Raw genomic sequence first — 18,018 nt, 5'->3', positions numbered from 1 at the left:
GGGGCCGGCCCCGCGGCTCCTGCTGCACGTCCTGGGCTGGGAGCACCTCACTTCCCTCGCAGCAGGAAGAAGGAAACACAGAATTAGCTAAAAATACCATTTTTTAACTCCAGCAGCATTAGCTGTGGTTGGGGAAGAGTTTTGTTCCCTCAATGACATGTTTCTGCACCGTCACGACGTTTTCCAGCTGCACCACTGTCAGTCCCCCCTGGTGGGTCTGCACAAAAAGTGACCTCCCTGGTAGTAACCGGTCATTTTCTGTGTTCTAGGGACATGGGTCACTTTTGGAGGCCAAATCTCAGATGAGGTAAGGAATCCTTGGTTTAAGTATAATTCATGAAGCCAAGCTAACGAGAATAGGTTTTTTAATGAATTTGTGGCCAGCAAAATAACAGGAGCCTGATTTGGTAACAGCAAATGGCAGAGTCGGTACGCAAAGGAATACAAATCCTGGCTTCTGCTGCAAAAATCCTAATGAATGTGACATTTCCAGAGATGAGCTGTAATAAAAACATCTACCCCTTGTAACTAGCTTTTCCCTGCTGCTGGGAGTGACATTTCCGTGCGTGCCGTTGGCAGCGGCACCGCTCCTGGAGCAGGACTGGGAAACTTCTATTTTTGCAGAGCGTGTGTAATCCGCGGCAGCCATAAACACCAGGAGCGCAGCATCTCCCGGAGAGCTGCCCGGTGATTTTAGCTCGTTTTATTTCTCTTTCTCTCCAAAATAAGAGGAAACAAGTGGAAACGTGCTCGGGTCTCCTCCCCGCGGCAGATGGCTCTCAGCCTCTGCTCGTGCTCCTGCCCGCGTGCTGCAGAGCACGTGGACCTCGCTGCCTGCCAGGTACACTGGCAACGCTGTTCATCAAAAAAAAAGGCAAACCTTCCAGCAGCCTGCCTTGTAGTACTGCAGCAGAAAATCCCAAAATAACTTTTGCAGCAGGGAAGAGGCCCAGGCTTCTGATTTCAAACCTTTTTTCTTTCTAAGCGACCTGACCTCTGCGGGTATTTCTGCTTGCCGCAGATCGCTGGGCTGAGTTTATTCCTGTTTCCCAGTACTGCAGGCTGAAGCAAAAAGAGTTGTTTCAATGACAAATTTGGCTCGCTTGCTCTCCTTGTTTAGAATTAGCCAATGCGTGGCAAAAAGACGGCTTTAAACGCATTTCTGCACCAAACCCCATACATCCGCAGAGCGGTTTCTGCAGCCCTATTAAATCGTTGGCTGCTTTCCTGTTAGCAAGCGCAGGACTTCCCTCTGGGAAGAGATGAATTCCTCCCAAGACGGATCCGAGGGAAGGATCCGAGGGACGAATCCTGTGCAGGACGGCGCGGCGGCACTGGTGCCGCTTCCTGCGCCGGCGAGGGGCGAAACATCCAGCACAGGGGCTGGCGGGGCTGCGAGCAGTGCCCGTGCCCAGCCCCGTGTCCCTGCCCGCAGGTGGCCGAGCAGCTGATGACCATCGCCTACGAGAGCGGCGTCAACCTCTTCGACACGGCCGAGGTGTACGCGGCGGGCAAGTGAGTGCCCGGCTCTGCTGCGGTGCGGGGCGCCGGGGTGCCCTGTGCCTCCGGCTGTGGAGCTGCTTGGGAGATCCCCTTGAAAAAATGCTATTTTTGGAGCACTCTTAAAAAATGACCCCGCGCCCAGCTGAGATGTGTGACTGAGTTTGCCGTGAGTGCTTGCTCTCAGCACGGGGAGGAAAGTGTCCCGAATAAATGCCAAATTGGTGCGTGCTGTAATGAGGATTAGCGGCCCGTGGCGGTGACCCTCTGCAACGCAGCTCCCCGAGGGAGGAGCAGCTCTGGCTGCAGCCCGGCTAATTAATAGTGCTCCTGGTGTCACTGCTGGACCAGACAAAAAGGAAAAAAAAAGAATCCCCCCGTAGCATACCTGGTGCTGGGTGATCAGTGCTGGGTGTGGGAGGTGGAGCGGGGTGCAGGGACAGGGCTCAGCGGCTCCGCTGGCGTTGGCACAGCACCACCGTGCTGGCTGGGGTGGTGATGGAGCTCTGCCTCGCTCCTCTCCTCTCTCACGGGCTCTCTCTCTCCTGCACAGGGCCGAGGTCATCCTGGGGAACATCCTCAAGAAGAAGGGCTGGAGGTACCGTACTGCTGCAGGGAGCCGGGGGGATGCACAGTCCTTGCACAGCCGGTGCTGTGCGGGGCTTGGGAGCGAGCGCTGCTGCCTGCAGGCAGCACCAGGGCTGCTCGGGGGGCAGCTCCGGAGCCAGATCTTGTAACCCCTCAACAAAAATGCTCTGTGCTTTTTGGGCATGCGTGTCAGCTCCACAGAGCTGCTGTGATTGACCCGAAATGCTGCTTTGAGCGGGCCAGGACACCTGCAGGATGCCCAGAACTCACAGTGCTGCCCCGACCGTCGCACAGGGCCACCCGTCTGTGCACAGCGGTTCCCTCCCCGGCTCTTTGTCCTCATTCCCGTGCACGGTACCTCGAGACAGACGATGTGTGCATCGGGGCTGTGCGTGCGTACAGCAGGCTGGGAATTAGGAATGCAAAGCTGTGCTGGGCCTTCATCCTGGGCAGCCTGGCAGGAGATGATACCTCATGTAAATGAAGCGTATTAGCATACGTTGGGGCTTTTTAAGGGCATTTCTTTTTAAGGGCATTTACATAATCTTTAAAGATTTGTGTGCCAGAGCCAGCCTGCAACCGCGGAGCAGCCCCAGCGGTGTTCTCCCAAAATCCGTGCCCCCGTTCCAGGGGTGATCGCTCGGTGTGAAGCGTCCTGCGGAAGAGAGAAGTCACATCGAGCAAAGCAGCAGATAAATTGTGCTACACACCTACAATTATGCAGCAAAGCAGTTTGTGAATGATAGATATTTGGTTTAATATCCCATTGGGGTGTGGAGATTCATTTGGCTAATGCATCATTCCTGGGGCTTCGTACCTGAGGGCACACCCCGTGCTCAGGATCCGTGCCGCGTGCCCTGGGCGGATGGGCAGGAAGCTTTGCAGGCAGCTGCGTGGGTTTGCTGTGATGATTTTGTTTAACAATAACAGTTTGCTGTGATGATTTTATCTAACAATAACAGTTTTTCTTTTCTGCTCCTAGGCGGTCCAGTCTGGTCATCACAACCAAGCTGTACTGGGGTGGAAAGTAAGTTCGGAGCTGCCTGCATGCTGTGCTCGTGGCTGGGTTTTTGGGAGCTGGCGCTGGGCAGGGGGATTTGGGGGTCTCACCCCAGGCAGACCCCACTGGGAAGTGGTGGGGGAGGCCGAGCAGCCCGGCTCTGAGCACTGCCCACCCTCCTGCTTCCCGCAGCGTGCTCGCTGGCTTTGTCCTGAGAACAAAATACCCACACGGGCACTTCCCAACCTGCTGGAAAGCCTGAGAGAAGCCCGAACAAACCACGGACACGAAGGTTATCCCTGCTGTTAGTTTGTGACCTAGTGTCTGGGTGGTTGTCATCAGAGATAACGCACAAGTGATTAAATTGATCTTCCCCCTTACGCTGAGGTTCATTTCGCTGTCTGGCAGCCGAGGCGCAGCACCGCTCCCTGCTTCCCACCGTAGGGCTGGGAAACGGGGATTTTCGGCACCCGTCCCACCTGGCTGCATCGCTGCTCCATGGGCTGATGCTGCCACTTCATTTGGGGGCATTTCAAGTGTTGCTTCTTGCTGGTGGCTGCTGCCTCGGCCCCCTAACCGCGTGTCCCCACTTTCCTTTGCAGGGCTGAAACGGAGAGGGGGCTCTCGCGGAAGCACATCATCGAAGGTGGGTGCTGGGTTTCACTGTCGGGACGGGTTTGGGCTCCCCCCAGCAGGCTCCCCACAGCTCCCCACGGGGTGGGTGCGTGGCACGGCGTTGTACAGGCAGGGCACAAACCGAGCAGCGCCTGCGAAAAGAGACACTTCTGTCGTGGGAAGGCTGCGCAGCGTCAGCTGTGACCTTGTTACGGTGCCAGCAGCCTCCCGGGGGGCTGCTCCTGCCCCATCCCAGCAGCACAGGCTGCCTGCCCCATGCTGGGGGTGTGCAGGGGCAATCGGCCCTCCCCAAAAAGCAGCCACCCGCTGCAGGGCCCCGCTGCCGTGTCCTCCTTGCTGCTGTGGATAAATGCGCCCAGTAGGATGGGTGTGTGGGGGAAGAGGTGCACAGAGCCGTGGGGAGGGCTCGTGGTGGCTGCACGGGGCACGAGGGAGCATCAGGCTGGGCACCTGTGCTTCACAGCTCGCAGCAGCCGCCTCGTTGCTGTCTGACCCACTTCTGCCTGCTGGCACGGAGCAGCGTGGGAGGCACTCGAGGCTCCCCTGGAGCCGTGCACGAGCTGCCAAAGCTCCCCAAACCCTGCTGTGGCGTGCTGGGGTCAGGCCGAGCCCTCCCTGCTGCCCCTGGCCCCCTGACTTGTGGGATAAACCCACATCATTTGCCAGGGCTGTTGCTCAAGGCAGCGTTTGCTGCCAGAAACAAGTAGGAAAGGAAAATTTGGGCTCGTCCATGCCAGGTCCCGTGGTGTCAGTCTCCAGACAGAAGGGGTAGGGACAGCTCTGCCACGCTGCTGTCTTATAAAATTGATTATATGGGATACATTACTGGTATATGTACCTTACCCGCCCTTAGCTGGGATTTCAGTGCTGCCCACCCCGCAGCCTGGCTCTCGCTGTGGGGCGAGCGAGGTCACGGCACATGAGTGGAGCTGCACCAGGAGCGCTTCGAGCGAGCAGCAACTGCCCTAGAAAACTTCCATCGCTTCACACTCGTGGAGTTCAGCCACATTAGCGTGTGCCTTCCGTGTTAGGGTGGTGCTGGGGAAAGGTTTCTGGCCCCGTTTCGTTCAGTGCCCCCGTGAACGAGCCCCTGGCGCAGTGCCTGCACCCGGGCTGCCTGGGGGCCCGCGGCCGAGCCCAGCCGCCCCCCGTTCCTGGAGGAACTGCCTCGTGAAATGACAGCAAAGCCCTGGCAGCAGTCGGAATGGTTTCGCAGCAAAAGTAGCAAATAACGTTAAGGTCAGCGGTAGCTGTTTTCTATAAATACCCTTGGCAAAAAACAGCCATTTTTTAATCTCAGAATTCAGTGAACGTTTTCAGACTGCTCTATTTTGGCTTGTTCTTCGTGAACATTCATTAAAAAACATTTTGTTCCCGGGAAGATTCATAGAAAATAAGCGTTAGGAATTCTTTTTTCTCCCTCTCTCACACACACACGTCCCTACGCAGGCTCTGGATGCCGGCTCCCATCAGCTGCTCGCAGGGGAGCCTGGTGGGCAGGGAGGTGAAGGGGGCAGAGCACGCCCCCAGCAAGGCTGTTAGCAAGCAATTAGGGTTTATTTATTGTCTGAAATGGGAGGTGAACCCCCTCCCTTGGGCTGTTAGATTAGCTCTGAAACAAAACCTGGACTCGGCCCCTTGGCTCACCACGAGTGCCCGTGGTGCAGGTTTCTTCCCATCCGAATCTCGGTGTAATTAAATAAAAGCACAAATAATCACATTGAGTCCTAATATGGCTGGTTTTTCTCTCTGCTCTGCCGTTTGTAGGATTAAAGGCTTCCCTCCAGAGGCTGCAGCTGGAGTACGTGGACGTGGTCTTCGCCAACCGGCCGGACAACAACACCCCCATGGAAGGTTAGTGGGGGCTTTAGCTCGAGGTTTTCATGCGGCTGATCCTGGCTTACAGGCTTATGCCTCTGATGGTAGGAAATGAAAAGCAAATCTTTATTAAAAATTCAGGCGAGGCAGCTTAAATACCGAATACCTGCTTCACGATATCCTGGAGTCCTATATAGTTACACTTAAATGAAAGGAATTTGTATCTCTGAGATGGGAATTGAAATTTTCTTTAAATCCCAGCGGTGCCTCTAACATTGTTCAATCCGTAATTTCCTTCTCCCAGTTGCTTCAGACAAAGCAAAAATGAATTTGTGTTTGCATTCAGCAGACCTCTGTGCCAAACGGCACCTGTGCACCACTGCAGCCAGCTCTGTCCCCATCCCTGTCCCCATCCCTGTCCCCATCCCCGGGCAGCCTGGATCTGCCCGCTCCCCACGATGTGAAAACGCAGGGTGTGATCCCAGGCGGCTCCTCCGATGGGTGGTGTGAGATGAGAACTTGTCAGGGGGCCATTGCCCAGGTTTCTGGGCAGCTGGGGGGATTGGTCCTTGTTCAGTTCAGTGAGGGGGGCATGCGGTTAGGAACGCGTGAGAGCCACGGTGTCTGTTCCCTCTAATTCTGTTTCTCGGCTGATAACTGCCCGTCGTGTGCGTGGCACGTGGCAGGGTGAGGGAAGGGACGTTTTTATTATGAATGGTGCGGCGTTGATTCTTTCTATGTACTTGGTGCTTTTTTTATGGTTCACCTACTAAGCCACTTCCATCCCGGAGCATCTGTTGAGCCATCTGTCAGTTCGGCAATATCTGGCACGCACTGCAAGTGTTAAGCTACCTTCACAAGGCAGAATCCCAGCCATGCTCGGTGTCCTCAAGTGGCCATGCTTTTCCCAGGAGTAAATAGCTGCTTCCCGACCCCTGCAGCCCCCCGTGTCCCGTGTGTGCAGCGCTGCTGGACGAGCGCCTGCAGGGTGCAGGGCCCCAGCCGGGCAGTGAGCGCGGTGCCAGGGGCAGGGGTAAGGGTAAGGGACAGGGACAGGGATAGGGATAGGGACAGGGACAGGGCAGTATCACCCCCAGAGCACACCCAGGGAACCCGCTGCCCACTGGAGGGGATGGATGGAAGCTGTCTGGAAGCTCACCGTGGCTGCTGAGCGCCAGACAGGCGTCCTTTGGCTTGGGGGGATGCTTGACTGAAGTCCAGACACGCTCAAACTCCTGGCAAAAGAGCTGCTGCTTTTCTTTTCCCTCTTGTGATGAGTCTTGTCAGCTCTGGGCACTAAAAAACCTCATTGGAAAAGCGTGCCCTTAGTGCTAAAAGGAGATACCCGCGGTCTGCTCAGACGGGCGCTTCTGCTCCTGACCCTTCACGCTTCGTTGCTCCGGCTGCAGCTGCGATCCCCTGGCCGTGACAGCAGATGCTTCTCTTCGCCCCGAGCGATGCTTCCAGCCGAGCAGAGCCGAGCTGGGGCAGGGGGGGCTCCCCAGCCCAGCCCACGGCCCCGCAGATGTGCCAGGAGGGGCCCGGAGCAGCTCCCAGGCTGACACCGCGCTGCTGGAGGCCGCCTGCCGGGGCTCGGAGCAGGCATTTAGAAGCAGCCTGTCCCCTGCCGTGCTGTCAGCTCTGCCATCCTGCGAGCAGACTGAGCGGCTGCTGCTCACAAACCGTCCCAGAGGCGTACCCAAGGGTGCAGGATCTGGTAAACAAGAGCATAAATATATACATTCCTGAGCTGAGTCCAGTTCTTCTGGAAGGGAGTAGAGGTGGGGGAAATGAAAACAACCCTGGACCAAAATGCATAAAAGGAGCATGAGAAAATGCTTATAAAATTCCTAAATGATTGCACAGCAAAATAGGAAACCCAAAGCAGTGAGAAGCGGGTGCTGCAGGGGGAGGGAGGCATTCCCCTACAGGATCACCCTGCTGAAACCCTGCGGCATCACCCTACAGCCTCACCCCACAGCCCTTTTTTTCTAAAAAAAGAATAAATAAATAAAAATAAGAAGGAGAACAATATCTGGCATCTGAACTCTCCTCCTCCCTGTGGGAAGGAGCCCCCAGGCCGATGTTTCCGAGGCCAGCTGCCCGTGCAGGAGGCACGCTGCGCTGTTAGAGCCCGCCGAGGGTTACAAATGGAGACTTCATCCTGGTGAGCTGCTTGTCGCTGCCTCCGGGAGAAATCTCACAATAACCTCCAGATTGGCAGTGTAAACTACCCTCTGCCAAGCTTTTTTTTTTCTTTCTTTCTTTCTTTCTTTTTTTCCCCCATAAATAGGCCGAGAATCCTCACGTACACAAGGCAGCTTATCTCCTTCTTGCTAGCGATGCCCAGCACCGTGCCCGAGGAGCCCCAGCTTTGGCTTTAACACCCGGACCCAGGGCAGGCTACTTTGTGCAGCTGGGTGCTGAGCGGGGCTGAGCAACCTCACCTGGGTCAGGATCTCAGGGATTATCTCCCCTTTTCTTGCAGCTTTCCCTTCTTGCAGCTTTCCCTGGGGCAGCGTGCTGCAGTCTGGCAGCGCCCGCCGAGTGTGAGGTGCCTGGTGTGTAACGGGAAGGGCAATGGGGATCATTTTCTTCTGCTTCCCGGCTCCCACTTGGCTTATTTCTGTCAATTTGAACGATGCCTGCTCGCATCCCCTCTAAGGTTAAATATTTTTCCGTGCCGTTTTTCACATGCTGCTTTGTCGCTGGGAGGATCCCATTCCCAGACGGATCCCAGCCTCTTGGCTGTGAGGGCTGCCTTGGCAGACAGAAGGCAAGCGGAGGAGCTGCGAGATTTTCTCTTGTGACAAGGGTGGGAAATGAGCAGGGAACAAAAGGAGGCCCCGGCCCTGTGCTGCAGGCACCTCGGGGTGAGCTGCTGCCTGGCGTGGGGCTGGAGCAGCTCTTTTGAGCTTATTTCCCGACTGTGCTGCCCTCTTGTGTTACATTTTGGAGGGGATATTATCCCGGGAGAATACTCAGACAATAGCCAGCTGGTAAAAGTTTTCAAACAACTTGGGGACAGAACGTTTTATTTTAGGCTGTTCATGTTTTTGTCCTCCTTGCTCGAGCAGGAGAGCATGGACAGACAACGTGGCATGGGAAGCCACATAACTGGTGTTTTGGGGTGAGTTTGGTGCTGACAAATCTGGCTCTGCAGAGTTCTCATATTTATTTGTTTTTTTTTTCCTGCAGAAATCGTCCGAGCCATGACGCACGTAATAAACCAGGGCATGGCGATGTACTGGGGGACGTCGCGCTGGAGCGCCATGGAGATCATGGTAAGGAAACGTCCCCAGTGCTGGCACCCCCGTGCTCGAGGGGGCCGCTCTGGGGCTGGCTGGTTCGGATCCATCCTGCGAGAGCCTCTCGGCGAGTGCCGTGCTTTTTGCTGGTTTCTCTCCTCCAGGAAGCCTACTCCGTGGCCAGGCAGTTCAACATGATACCGCCCGTGTGCGAGCAAGCCGAGTACCACCTCTTCCAGCGAGAGAAGGTGGAGGTTCAGCTGCCGGAATTGTACCACAAAATCGGTAAAGTCTGAGGCCGTTCATTGCATCTATTCCGTTTTGAGAGAGAAATAAAGAAGGGTCGGAGCAGAGGCTCCTGAGGGGAGCAGTGCCCTTCCCTGCACACCCCTGCTGCGGGTGGAAAGCGAGAGCCAAGTGCCTCGCTGACAGCCTAAGGAAACTGGCTTAGTGCCTCTGCTTCTGCCCGCTGAGACCCCGTGGACATGGAGTGGTCCATGCAGGCATCACGGTAAGGTTTTGGATGAGCACCGAGGGCACCCTGTGAAAATACCGAAAAGCAAACCCCTGTCTGCCAGGAAGATGCTCTCGACACCCTTAAAGGGACTGAGGAGCATGGGCAGCTGCCACACAAATCAGCAGGTGTTGTTTGCTCTTTGCTCAAAGTCCCGTTTGTGCTCCAGCTCTGCGCTCTCCAGTGCCCTAACACCTCTGCCCTCTCCGCAGGGGTGGGCGCGATGACGTGGTCTCCCCTGGCCTGCGGGATCATCTCAGGGAAATACGGCAACGGGGTCCCCGAAAGCTCCAGGGCGGCTCTAAAGGTATTTTTTCACGTGCTCCAGTGCTGCCGTCGTCAGGGCTGGCAAATGCCAAGGAAAGGCAGCCCTGTGGCTGCTCAGCACGGACGGGCTCGGTTCCTCTGGCTCCTGGGCCGGCAGTGGGTCAGGGCTGGCCACGGGTTCAGCTCCCAGTTGTGGGCACTGGGGTGCTCTTGGCCAGCTCTCACAACTCCTGAAGCTGTGCTGCTCCTGTACCCCGTCTCCCTTAGGTGGCTGACTTCATTCTCAGGGCTGGAGAACACCTACTTGGAAGTCTCAGCACATCAGCTGAAAGGAAAGGCGCAGTCTGCGCTGACTTGCTAACAAGCATCACGATTTTGAAACGTGGCATTTCGTTGCATTTGTGGTGTGTTTTTTTTTTTTTTTTTCAAAACAAAGTACACCTTTCAAAACAAAATACACAATATTTGCTACAAACTAGCTGAGAAGGCATCATTTCCCAGAGGGATCTGAATTGAATCAGTGAATCAGAATTGTATTTCAAGTCTGGAGCTGGGAAAACCGAAATCTCAGCCTCTTCTAATTAATTTTCTAATCTCCAACGTTAGCAGTAAGCCCTGAACAAGATCAGATGTTCTCTCACTTGTTTGCTGGGAGGAAGCGGGGTGTCAAAAACCTTCTGCAGTTGAGCAATATCTCACCCTTTTCCAATTGCAATTGGCTCCAGCGGCCCAAAAATAAAACTGTGGGGTTCCCGATTCCAGACTGAGCCCATCAGTGGCACGCAGCCCGAGCAGTCCAGACACGGGCTGCCAAGGGAGATGTCCTGCCCCCTGCCACAACTGCTTCAGGTAGCAGCACATCACCGCGTTGCTCAGCCCCCAGTTACCTCCCGGGCTGGGCATGATTTCTAGAGGTGCTGATAATTGCCCTTCCCTGTCCACTTTGCTCGATTAAAACTGACACCTGACTGCGATGTGGTTTGCTTCCAGTGCTACCAGTGGCTGAAAGAAAAAATCATAAGCGAAGAGGGAAGAAAGCAGCAAACGAAGCTGAAGGACCTCTCGCCCATCGCGGAGCGTCTGGGCTGCACACTACCTCAGCTGGCAGTCGGTAAGCGGTGGCGTGGGGGCTGTGGTGGCGCCGTGCCTCTCCCTGCTCTTGTCAGGAAAAAGGGCCCAGGGGAGAAGGTGCCAGGGGCAGACCTTCCTTGGATCGAGTAGTCCCGGATTGCTCAGCTCACAGAATTGTGTGGCTGACCGAGGAATGGGAAAAGAGCAGTCTGTGAGGTGGTGACCGGTGCAGACGCGGTGGGTCAGGCATCTCCAGCTCTCCTTCCGTGGGATGAGGAATTGCAGCCCGACAGAACTGCAGCCAGCACTGGTAAAAATGGAAAAAGGAAGCATCGACACGATGCGTGACTATCCTGCCTGATTGGATTAGGAATGACTCAGAGGGGACCTGGGAAGTGACAGCTTCCAAAAATACTGTTGTTATTTGTCAAATAGAGACAGAAGTTCTGGCAATTACCGGGATCGGCAGTAGTGCAGTGCACTGAACCCTTTGTTCCTAACCATCCTGTGACTTTGTTCCCAGCGTGGTGTCTGAGAAACGAGGGGGTGAGCTCTGTTCTTCTAGGATCTTCCAACCCGGAGCAGCTGATAGAGAACCTGGGAGCCATACAGGCAAGTGCTCGTGGCAGCTCCTGCCTGCCTCCTGCCTTACTTCAAGGCAACATGAGACTAGTGCCCTCGTTTTCTTAAGAGTTTTAGTACTTTATGTCTTGTTTCAGGCCTCTTACGGTGCTAGTTATACACATTAATTAGGCAAAACTACCTCACTTCACCACGACTGACACCCCAGTGCAGCGGCTGTGTCCGTGTTCAGCAACAAGAGGGGGGTGTCCGCGGGGTCCGTGGGTTGTAACGCATCTCGCCTCAAGGCTTAACTGAAAGAAGCAAGTGGCCTGACGTCAAGACATGATATATTCCACTAAATCTGCAGCACTCGTCCTGAGAAAAGCACGGGGCCCACATGGGCCTTCAGTAGCCTCTGTTGCTGTTGGCAGATAAGAGCTTCCTCTGATGTTGCTGCCGCCTCCGCTGCCGTCGAGTGGCATCGTGCACGCAGAGTTTAGGACAAGCACTTCTGTAGTTGTCTCACAGCATAAAGTTGCTTTATCTTTTTCCCTTAGAGGAAAACTGTTATTAGATAAATGTTCCAATACGTCCCTCACACACACACAGCCCCGGAGGAGACATTCTTTGATGAAATCTAGATTTAATTTTGGAAAAACCTGCGACTGTCTGTAATGGAGGCTTGATTAAACCTTGGCTTTCTTCTGCCCCTAGGTTCTTCCAAAGATGACATCGCATATTGTAAATGAAATAGATAATATTCTGGGAAATAAGCCCTACAGCAAGAAGGACTACAGATCATAATGCAATGCATGAATTACCTGGACTGCATGGTTTAATAAGTGCTCTGTACAGAAGTACAGTCCCGAGTTAATATCCGGTCATTAGAATCAGTCAGCAGCTTGCTGCTCTGTGTCTACTGTTACTGGATCCTCCGAGACGTGTGCTGTTGCTACCAATCTGCAGTGAATTTAAAAGCACAGCTGATCTCCTTTACAAGCAAGAACTTTCTTGTATTTTCTTACCTTCGACGGAATTCATTAATTTTTACTTTCCTCTTAGCACCTCATGCTTGTGCTGTGAAAAACACATGTAAAGCAAAAAATAATTTATAACCTTCAGGTACTTGGTAATTAAAGAAGGATGTACAGATATATTTTTTCAATGAAGAAAAGCCAGATACAACTTAGGTTTTAATAAAACCACATTCGGGAATTCTCAGCTATAAAGTTTCTTCAGTTAGGTTAACAGACAGAGTGGGTGAGTTCAAATTTTCCGTTTTGCTTTTTTTTAATGCTGAGTACATGCTTTAGATTTTGTTTGTAATGGAAAAATGAACTTAAGTCAGAGAATTAGTTATGCATTGTATTGCTCAACTGCTAACTAGACGATTATTTCAGCTATGTGGGGCTCTTCAGACATATGTTGAGTAGAAGCCAGACGAGCACAGTTTGAAACCCCCCAGATGCATGTCAGGTGAATGCAAACAGCTCCTGTTTGCACAATTTTAATTCTAGATAAACTTTAAACCAAGAAATCCATGGTAAAATAGTTTATTTGCATTTTCTAGAAACCTGCCTCTACTTTTGCCTGCTTGTAGACATAGCTATTGCAAATTTCAATATTCCTGAGCTTTTGAGGACACAGATCCTTATAGATCTACGTAGTGCATAGCTGCTGAAAACTACCAGAAACAATCAGGTGTGCGTTTTGGTGGAAGGCTACGTTTGCTTTAACTTGTTCTGGAATCGGGCATAAGTAAACGCATTGTATTTTTCAGACACGGGTAGTTCTTTTGTGAGCATTCCATCCTTCTGCAGCAGTTGATAGTAAACATTTTGCTATTAATTTGCCCACCTTCAGAGCCATGCCATGTTTTACTACAAGATTGCTCTGTAAAGCGCGCCGATGAGTTCAGTTAGTCCTTCACACTGGTACTGAGACTTTAGGGACAGAGTTCCTAGAGGTACAGCTATGTACAGTATTCATGGGACCCTTCTATGCTATTCCTCTTAACTTCAGGATATCTGCGACGCGTGCGGCGCTCCCGGGGGCCACGTGGGCAGATAGGAATACTTGACTTGTTCTCTCCTGTATTTAATCCAATAAGCTGTGCTATGTGTAAATGAACTTAGCTGCTGTATAGCAAGAAATGCAGTCTGACTTTGACTTCTGCTTGGACCCAATAAAAGCATTTTGTGCAACTGATTCTATACTTGGAGCTCTGTTACCAATGGTGACACCGGTTATGATAAAGCAGGGGCTGGCGCTGAAAACAGCCGTGAATCATTCTGCAGAGAAGTTAGCCCACTACAGCAGGCAGCGGTCGTACGTAACGCTTTGGCCTGAGACCAACGCCACGAGAACGTCCGTGTGGCAGCTCCCTGGAGCCCCACTGCATTTCAGCACCCGGCCTCTCCTGTCGGGAGAGGTGCTCCCAGGCCTGCCAGGAGCAACTCTCACCTTCCTTCTGAAAATGAAATAGGTAAGTAGCCTGAAATCTGCCTCGTGGGCACTAGCCCTCAGATCAGTGGTGCAAGTCAGACCAGGAAACTACCAAAGCTGAAAAGTTGTCTGACTATTTAGAAAAAAGAACTGTTTCCACTTCCTATGCAGCAGTTACAGGCAGCATACGCAATCGGGCTTGCCTTGCAGCCTCTCCTGCACTTCAGAATCTTCTTCAGTAAATTTTACATAAGCATGAATCTTATTGAAGCACAAAGATCAGCAAAGTAATTTTTAGGTTAAATCTGATTATAAGCTTTCTCTTCCTTCCTACAGATTGAAGTTTGTAACAGCAGTATCTGTGACTTCTACAATATGGCTCCATTAATAGTAGCAGTGTTTAGCATTTTAAGTAACAGCTGCCTCACTGATAGCATAGAAAAAAAAGGATTGCCTGATAAACCCATTACAAAAAGCCAGCTGAAGCGTTTTAGTTAAGTCATGCCAGGAAAAGCTGCAGGTTTTTTTTGATTTATGACTTCAGAAATGAATGGGAAAAAAAAATCAAACAAATTCAAGAATGTTTTCCTAAGAGATGCTCTTCAGATTCTGTCCTGACTCAAAGTCATTTAAAAATGAAGAGTATTTCCAATGAAAACAATAAACACGTTGACTTGTAGAAGTCTCTTCTCTAATGAAAGCAGTTGACAAGCCTATGCACGTTGCTTACCCCCAGAAATACCCACTTCCAGAAAATGACAAAAGGAATACAGGAAATTAAATGACAAAAAGCTTCCTTTTTATTAAAACTTTGCAAGTTACAATAATAAATGGTGGATTGTCACTTTTCACGACCGTGGAGTTTGGCTCTTACAACCAAATTTACAGGCAAGTTCTGTTACAGGGTTTGACTCCAGCTGCTCTGTGCTGCTGTGCAGCTCCCCTTACGGGCTGCTCGTGGTGTTCACTGGTCTGCAGAATCATCACAGCCCTGAAGAGCTTCAGAAGGGCTGTCTGATAACTGCTCACATGCCACCTCCTTTCAATGCTACGTAAAAAAATTGATTCATTTTTTGAATAATACCACGTAAAGATACCAAATGTATAATTCACTAGCTTTCTATTGAAACCCTCCCCCCAGACCCTCAGGCAGTCACATTATAAAAACATGTATTCCTGTTCCTCCCTTCAGCTTTTGTATGGAAGGTGAACGCTGCCACAAAAATGAACTGTTGGGTTTTTTTGTGTCTACTTGGATCCTGTAGATAGCAGGGCGATCAGTCCAGACGAAGCACTTATAGAAAGGATGTAGTTTCTGTAGGAAGAAGGTTAAGGATGTGTATGTTTAAAGATACCACTTTTTTTTTTTTTTTTTTTTTGAGAACATTTAGTTGAAGTTTTATGAAAAAGAACAAATTAAAGCAGCCTTCTCTGGAGACTTAAAATAGGGCTGCAACACCAGAACTTGAAACACAGCTTAACATCAAGGCTATCAGCAAGTCACCGAATACTCAGAATGAGGACACTCCTAAAGCTTGGCCTGTCCTCTAAAAACTGTTTTTAGCAGTATTTAAGTAACAAAAAAAAAAAAAAAAAAATCTGGTAAATTTACTGAAACTAAACAGTTGTGTAATGTAGCAGCACATGGCAATTAACACCGATACAATGTTTCTACAAGAACATGAGCTGCCTCCTTACTGCATAATTACAATATGGAAATGGCAAAGCCATAAGAATTTTTATAGATTGTCCCAGTAATATCCTTAAAACACCTAGTGACAGATGATATTTATGTGATTTGGACGTCTTTTTTTTTTTTTTTCTTTTTCTATTCTCTGTTTTTACATGCAAGTGTTTCTAAGTTGAGGTACTAAAATGAACCACACTCATCGGCAGGGTCCGCTTGCAGCCCAGCTGACAAATACAGGTACCAATGACAGCAAACAGGAACAGGGCCTCGGCTGTTCCAGGCGCGGTAAGAAAGGATACACGGTGGGGTTGAAGTTCTTCAGCACAAAAAACGAAGCAATGATGACCAGGACCAGGAAGAGCGTGTTGTTGTAGAAGATGGAAAAGGTTGTTGCTTCGTAATCCGCAACTTCATTCTTCTTCCACAGAATTCTACGAACAGGTAAAGCCATTACTTCCCACACTGAAACTAAGGCATAGCCCAGCACACCCAGCATTTGGAGAGAGCGACCCCCAGAGGTGTGACAAACCACATGGCTCTTGTCACAGCCAGCTTCTAAGAGACAGCGCAGCAGAAACTGCCAGTCAGCTCATCAGTGAAACACAAAACCCTGCATATTTATTTATGATTTATCTTCTGTCCATGCGCATCAAACCCAGCCCTTCATAAACAGCAGTGCCTGCAGGGTTCTACCTGTTAGATACTGCCAGCCCGCCTGGCTGTAAGGGAAGGCGTGGGTTTTGTGCTCCGAGGAGAAGACAGTTCTCTTCCTCATGCCTTGTACAGCCCTGACGGGCACAAAGCACGTTCCGATCCTCATCAGGCACAGCCTGGATATTGCTGAGAGCTATCGCAGGGGAAATCTGCGCGCCTGCTTTCCCAGTTACAACCACCGGGGGTGCCAAGCGCAACCACCGGCCAGCAGCACAGCGCAGCAGCAGCAGGAAGCGCTGTCCTGCAGGAACTCGCAGCCCGCTGCGCCACGTAGCCATGAATATCGAATATCGCATGCGCCCTGCCCGGCAGCTTCCCTACAGGCAGTTACTGGCGGGCCTGTACTAAAAGGCGTTCTGCTTTGCACCTCAGGGACCGGGAGGCTGCCTTATGGGACCTTACTGATAACGGCGTTGATTTCTAAAACCATTCACTGATCATTCAAAAGGACTTATAGCTGAACAAAAAGCTGACAGTATAGATTTTACTTATTGGGGAAAATAAATAACAACTTTTTCTACTTATAAAAACAAAACAAATTCAAACTACCAGAAGAAAACAGAGAAAAACAACAACCAAGCAACAGTGTCTAAGACCCTACCCAGAGCTTTAAAGATGTCAGGCACTATTAAAACAAGACAGAGGCAGGCAGAGGTTACCTTTCATCCTTCTCCTTACGGGACATCTTCCTGTTGTCTGCCTCAGAAAGCTTACGAGTAACTTCTTTGGAAACAGCGTCTTCTCTTTTCTGTGCTACCCTGTAAGAAACATCATTCCTGTTAAAGTTGCCAAATGAAAAAAAAAAAATGTGACTAGAGGAAGTGGTGTTTTACAGGGAAGAATAAATGCCAGTCACGATACTGAACAGCTTGCCAGGCTGAAGGAACAATTAGCACTAATTAAATTAGGGGCAGTACTTGTCAAATGGAGTTTGTGGCAATACCCACTGGGACTGAAGGTCGTTCTGCTATTTAATTGGGCTCCTGGCTGACAAGCCCAGTCTATTCCCTAATTACAAGAGAGCTAAGAGAAACCAACTGGGATTTACTGGTACCAAGGAAGTCAGGCAAGTACACGATCCACGTGCCTTGCTTCCCCATGCCGAAGCTCACAGCATCATGGTAACAGGCACCAGCTTTAGGCAGAGCGTGCAAGTAACATTTTGGTGCCACATACTAAACTCCTATTGAGGACTTTCAATGGCAAAGCAGCCAAGAAGTGAAGGTCGCAGTTAAACATCGCAGTGGTAACTTTTCCATAGTGCACTGTCAGAGCTTAAGATTTATATTGTCATGAGTTACTGTAATTCAGCAATGAGCGCAATGAACTTTGAAGGCAGCAAAAAGCAAGACAAATACCTTTACAACTCCTAAAGTAGCTCATCGGAGCAACGTTTCACACATCCTTACTCATAAAAACTAACACTAATGCATTTTGCGAGGCATTATTTGACAAGACCCGCGCGCTTACTTGTGCTTGAGCACGAACTTGACGTTCTTGTAGGCGAAGGCCACGAGGTAGGTGCTGATGAGGGTCATGACGCCGTACAGCACGGCCGACTGCACCAGGTCCATGTGCCATATCCTCCAGTACAGCCCTGGGGGAGCGAGCAGCACAAATCAACCCCCACCGGCAGCGCCCCGCGACCCGTCTGGGGCCCCGGGCACCCCTCAGGCCCCCCCCCCAGCCTCCCTCAAGGCCCAGCTCGGCCCAGACCCAGGCCCAGGCCCGGTCCCGGTGCCGGTGGCGCTCACAGATGGGGATGGCGGAGACGATGAAGGCGTTGCCGAAGAAGAGCGCGGAGGACTTGGCGGAGAGGTTCCTGCTGAAGTCCTGCAGCAGGAGGTCCTCCTCCGACTGCTGCCGCCCGCCGGGGCCGCCCCTGGGCGCCATGGCCGCTCCCAGCCGCTCTCCAACCGCTTCCGGCGCCTCCTCAGGGCACTTCCGGCGGCGGGCTGACAGA

General features: G+C 51.5%; 2 protein-coding genes across 5 annotated transcripts in view; one reads left to right on the top strand and one right to left on the bottom strand.

Annotated features, from left to right (window-relative positions):
* The window catches only part of KCNAB1 (potassium voltage-gated channel subfamily A regulatory beta subunit 1), a gene marked incomplete at both ends in the record, with an annotated part of 40,587 nt that extends 28,577 nt beyond the window's left edge, over window positions 1-12,010 (top strand). For 3 of the 4 annotated variants that reach the window (XM_084291717.1, XM_084291718.1, XM_084291719.1), the window contains 12 exons: window positions 270-307; window positions 1,436-1,515; window positions 2,054-2,098; window positions 3,071-3,115; window positions 3,691-3,734; window positions 5,492-5,578; window positions 8,741-8,826; window positions 8,955-9,075; window positions 9,517-9,611; window positions 10,562-10,682; window positions 11,166-11,254; window positions 11,921-12,010. In XM_084291717.1, the coding sequence (XP_084147843.1) occupies window positions 270-307; window positions 1,436-1,515; window positions 2,054-2,098; window positions 3,071-3,115; window positions 3,691-3,734; window positions 5,492-5,578; window positions 8,741-8,826; window positions 8,955-9,075; window positions 9,517-9,611; window positions 10,562-10,682; window positions 11,166-11,254; window positions 11,921-12,010 (941 nt within the window). The remainder of the gene's footprint in view (window positions 1-269; window positions 308-1,435; window positions 1,516-2,053; window positions 2,099-3,070; window positions 3,116-3,690; window positions 3,735-5,491; window positions 5,579-8,740; window positions 8,827-8,954; window positions 9,076-9,516; window positions 9,612-10,561; window positions 10,683-11,165; window positions 11,255-11,920) is intronic. The other variant, XM_084291720.1, reaches the window with a different exon arrangement.
* Window positions 12,011-14,428: 2,418 nt separating this feature from the next.
* SSR3 (signal sequence receptor subunit 3) lies at window positions 14,429-18,001 on the bottom strand. Its single transcript, XM_084291750.1, has 5 exons — window positions 17,810-18,001; window positions 17,526-17,652; window positions 16,715-16,813; window positions 15,641-15,772; window positions 14,429-14,966 (listed from the first exon to the last, which is right to left on the bottom strand). The coding sequence occupies exons 1-5, from the start codon at window positions 17,946-17,948 to the stop codon at window positions 14,900-14,902; spliced, it is 564 nt and encodes a 187-aa protein (XP_084147876.1). The 5' UTR covers window positions 17,949-18,001; the 3' UTR covers window positions 14,429-14,899.
* Window positions 18,002-18,018: the final 17 nt, after the last annotated feature.

This window comes from Netta rufina, assembly GCF_964035555.1.
Source record: "Netta rufina genome assembly, chromosome: 9".
Classification (NCBI taxonomy): domain Eukaryota; kingdom Metazoa; phylum Chordata; class Aves; order Anseriformes; family Anatidae; genus Netta; species Netta rufina.
The sequence above is the reverse complement of the archived record's forward strand: the minus strand, read 5'-3'. Positions and strand labels throughout refer to the sequence as shown.